Raw genomic sequence first — 4,780 nt, forward strand, 5'->3', positions numbered from 1 at the left:
TGGTTTGAGCACATCCTTTGCAGCTTCTCACACTGCATCTTGGCATCCTTAAAGCTGTAAAACCCAGAAGTCAAGGACCATAACCCAAACATGAAGTGGAAAACCCCAGAGGAACGTCAGACTGCAACACTGCACCCCACCCATGGTTCCTCCCCACTCAGAGGTTTCAGCAGACCATGATGCTGAGATGGACCCAGCCCAACCTGCTCAGTGCCTGGGGGACACTTACACCTCCAGTGTCAAGGGTGGACAAGGGGAAACAGCCTCAAGGGAAGGGTCAGGTTGGATATCAGGAGGAATTTCTCCCTGGAAAGGGTGGTCAGGCACTGGCAGGGGCTGCCCAGGGAGGTTTGGAGTCCCCATCCCTGGAGGTGTCCAAGGAAGAACTGGAGGTGGCACTCAGTGCTCTGGGCTGGGGGACAGGGTTAGCATCGGGCACAGGTTGGACTCAATGATCTTGGAAGTCTTTTCCAACCTCGATGATCCTGTAATTCTACTTGTGCCCTAAACCCAGTCCCTCAAGTCTGCCAACAGCTGCAATTCCCACCCAATCCACCAGCACCGCTCAGTTTTGAAGCGGTTCATCCAACTGAGGCTCTCAGAGGAGCAGGAACCAAGAAGGAAGGACAGGGGCCACACTTACTGTGTTGTAATGATCCACATACACCGAGTTCCCCAGGCCAAACACGGCGTATCTGAGCCCCTTCAGGTGGGTTTTCCCGACGCGGAAGTCGTTGGCTGCCTCTTCCAGCCACTTGCAGAACCAGGCCGCGCTCTCCGGGGGCTGCCCATCCGTGTACGTGGCCACCAGGAACACACAGATGCTCCTGCTGGTTGTCTGCCCACAGGGACACAACAGGAGAGACAAGATCACTGCGTTATCAAAAACCCCTGACATCAGGAAAAGAGGCAGCTGGAAGGAACCAAAAGACAAGATGGGATGGTGCAGGTGACAATCCCAGTGGTGGTGAATGACCTGTCCCCTGGACAGGGACACAGTGAGCAGAATGGGACATCTTCCTAGAATCATACAGTGTTAAGGAGTTGGAATGAACCTTAAAGATCATCCAGTCCCAACCCCCTGCCATGGGCAGGGACACTTCCCACTAGACCAGGTTGCTCAAGGCTTTATCCAACCTGGCTTTGAACACTTCCAGGGTTGGGGCATCCACAAGCTCCCCTGGGCAACCTGGGCCAGTGTTCCACCACCCTCACAGGAAAACAATTTCTTCCTAATATCTAAACTAAATTTCCCCTCTTTCAATTTGTATCCATTACTCCTTCCCCACTCAGCAGCTTCCTGACCAGACTCCTTCACCACAGTCCCCCATGGATAAATATTTAAAACTACAGACTCCTTCACCACAAAGTCCCCCATGGATAAAGACCTAAAACTTCCCAACCTCCCATTTCCAGGTTTGTTAGGGGCAGGATCCAGTGCTGACAACTCACACTGAAACTTCCACCTCAGGAACTTCCAACACACAGTTCCCACATACTGGGAGATAAAACCAAAAAGTTTTGTTAGGATTAATTAAAACTATCAATATTCACAGAAGAAAAACCCATCAAGGGTTACTCCAAACACCTCACAAGGAGTTTCTAACTTGTAAGCCTATAAAAGCTGCAGAAGCATCACCAGCTGCTTGTTCTGGCTTTAAACCCTTCCCCAGGTGCACACAGAGAACAGGGGACCTGGTGCAGCCACTGTCACCCCTGAGTTACAGAACTGGCTCATACAAGGTCACTGTCAGCTTCAAAATGTTCTATGTGATGCTTTCCCAGTAATTTCCAAAATTTTGGTATTTTCTGCTGAGGGCTGATGGGTTACACTTGCTTTTGTAGCAGGGAAACAATTTGCAACACACAGCTTTGAGGATTTCCAGGAGAACAGGAGAGAAATAAATGAGGAAAACAGCCTTGAGAATCCCAGGAAAAAACTTGTATTTATTATTCCTATCTATGCCATACCCACCTCCTCTGCTAAACAATCATCTGGGTCATAGTCTCCCATGTTAATGACTTCCACAGGCAAATTAAGGGAAGTAACAGCTTCAGCCAGAGCTTTGGCAAATCTCTGGAAAAAAGAAACATAGAGGAAGTTACCAATTCCTTCAACCCACACCAGCCCTGCTGTGCTCAGCCACAAAACCTCTCCCAGCACAGGAAGAACACCTGAGACCTGGACACTGGGCCTGTAACTCCTCACATCAAAAACATGAAGTAACTGGCTGAGGCTCCCATGAATTTTAATGGCTTTACATTTCCATACACAAATGGCATTTCTTTTTGAGGAAGCACCAAAACCAGCACCTCTTTCTATGAAGACCTGCTGGCAAACTAAAATTATACTGTAAGAGTAAACTTGAAGCTTCATAATCAATATCCTGCAGGCCCCACTTAAAAGGAGGGGGGGAAATGTTATTTTTATAGAATTTTCACTTATCTTTTGTGTTGGGCAATGACTTGTAATGAGCTAATGAACCTCCTAATGAACTCTCAGATTTGTACCCAGTGCAGTGTTTTAAGACAAGCAACATACTTGAATCCCAATGATATTTCAGATCTATTTCACAGATGTGGAACAAAAGTAACTGATACCTTTGCTGTGCCAGTCTGAGAGCCATAGAAGATCTTTACCCCAGCAACATACACCTCCTCTGCCTGAGGGGTGGCACATCCATTTACCAGCTTGTCTTCTGTTCCTTTGGAGGAAGTGGGATTCCCACTGGATTTTTCACCCTATGAAACAGGAGCTGTGTCAAATTCCATCCCCTCTGCAAGTGATGTCAAACCAAAAGCATTTAAAATTCAAATCCTGTGGCCAGACTGTCAGCACTGCACAAATGCAACAGCATTTGGGTTCCTCTCACACCCAGACAAACACAGCAGGAAGTGTTTCCCTGACCCAGGCCATGCTCCAATATCTGGGAGATAAAAGGATCCAGCTGAGCCTCCCAGACTCCTGCAGCAGAACTTCAACCACCTGCAGGAGGAGGTTTTCAATTCCTGAACGGCACAATCCCACTCCCATCCTAAAACCAGTCAGTCCAACCTTGTCATTGCCATCACTGGAAACACAAAGGTAAAAACACCGGGCACAAGCAGAGGGATTTCCTTGGAGTGACAGACACAACGTGAGAAGTGTCCAGCTGAGATCTGCTCCAAAATCAGAGCAACAGGGGCTTTTAGTGACTCTCAAACATAAAAGAATCCAAACTGAGCATTATATCCACATGAAGAGCATTTGGGATTTGCAAAACTCTGGGTGGGCCCATTTCACTGCACCATTGGGTGCCTTCACCCAGCAGCTCCTCACTTCCACTCACGGGGTTTTGGGGTGTCCTCAGACAAAAGTGCTGACAGGTTCAGTTACCTTCTTTTTGGTTTTGGTGGTGGTGAACTGAGTGACAATCCAAAGGCTGATCCCCAAAGCAAGAGCAGAGTAGATGTAAAATCTGTGCAGCCATATGGACGCCAGGCAAGTACGGAAGTAGCTCCACGTATCCATTGAGACATCTAAATCTGGAATAAGTCACAGATTCCGACAGTATGAATATGGAATGAGCACACAGAAAACAACCACACAGTCCCCACAGTCTCATCATGGCATCAGCTACCCCCCAGGCTCTGCAGAAAACAGGTTTTGGCTAAAGAAAAGGCATTAAAACTGAATCAAGAAGCCGTCACCTCCTCAGGTGCATCAGCTGAGCTCCAAGCTAATATTTTAGATTCTGAGTCTGGATATTCTGGGTTTTTTCTTTATAGGGCACCTCTGTTATAAGGAAAAGCAGAAAATATTTGAGCTGTGCAAGTGCCTGAAAGTAAAAAATCCTTTTGAAACATCCGCTGGATCATACCAGCCTTAGTTTGACACAAGTGCAGATCTCTGGAACTAGAAAGCTCCAGTTCAAGGGGGAATCACCTCCACAGTTTGCTGCTGAACCCAACCCTTGCTTACACACATTAGATATTACACTGATTACAAATAGAGTTTCAAGGGCAGACTGAAACCTGCATTCAACTGGAAGCACTTTCTCAGAATTGTGTGGTGCAAGTGAAGTTTGACTTGGAACAACTGAGGTGTTACAAGTTGGTTCAGTACATTCAAGGTACAGAACACCCCAGCCAGGAACGAGCTTGTGTGGTGCCTGTGAACACCTATTTCATAGGAAACATTCAGGTGCTTAAAAAGGGCTGGTTTGTGACACTTATTTAGTGAGAAACCCAGCTGACACCCTCCTACTGTCACCTGCAGCCCCCTCAGACCTCATTTCTACAAATATCAGACAAGAGCACAGAATCCAAGCATTTCAAGGAGGCTGGAAACTGTTCTCCTACTTTTCCCCTAGGCTGTTACTCACATTACCAGCTCAAAGGCTTGAGGGGATGTCCATCACCCCCTCCAGCAGCAACACTGAGCCTCCCAAAAGAGATGAGCCAAGAGCACTTGCCAGTGGGCAGCCCCAGTGCTGCCAGCCCACCCCAGAAGCAACCCCTCAAGGGAGGCTCCAAAAACTTGCTGCAGCCCAAGTACCTTGCTCCTCCTCACCCTCTGTATGTCCCACCTTCAATTACTCCACAGCACCCAAAACCCACTCCCTGACCCCCCCACTGGAGCTGCCCCCCATCCCTCAGCCCTGTGCCTACCCAGGAACCTGTCCCCCTGCACCAGCCCATTTGATCCCTCCTCTGTGCTGACCCCCTTCTCCACAGGCCCCTCACACAGAACTCTCACCCCCCTCCATAACCACCTCATTTATTACCCTCACTCCTACAC

The 4,780-nt window shown here is 48.3% G+C and overlaps 1 protein-coding gene across 1 annotated transcript in view; it reads right to left on the reverse strand.

The window, feature by feature from the left end:
- LOC103759487 (S-adenosyl-L-methionine-dependent tRNA 4-demethylwyosine synthase) overlaps positions 1-3,803 on the reverse strand; it is a 93,755-nt gene extending 89,952 nt beyond the window's left edge. Inside the window, exons 1-4 of the mRNA XM_029961392.1 lie at positions 3,377-3,803; positions 2,602-2,742; positions 1,976-2,077; positions 644-838 (exon numbers count right to left, since the gene is read on the reverse strand). Coding sequence (XP_029817252.1) covers positions 644-838; positions 1,976-2,077; positions 2,602-2,742; positions 3,377-3,511 — 573 coding nt within the window. The 5' untranslated portion in view covers positions 3,512-3,803. The remainder of the gene's footprint in view (positions 1-643; positions 839-1,975; positions 2,078-2,601; positions 2,743-3,376) is intronic.
- Positions 3,804-4,780: the final 977 nt, after the last annotated feature.

The sequence above is a fragment of the Manacus vitellinus genome, unplaced genomic scaffold, assembly GCF_001715985.3.
Source record: "Manacus vitellinus isolate BGI_N305 unplaced genomic scaffold, ASM171598v3 scaffold_32_pilon, whole genome shotgun sequence".
NCBI classification, from domain to species: Eukaryota; Metazoa; Chordata; class Aves; order Passeriformes; family Pipridae; genus Manacus; species Manacus vitellinus.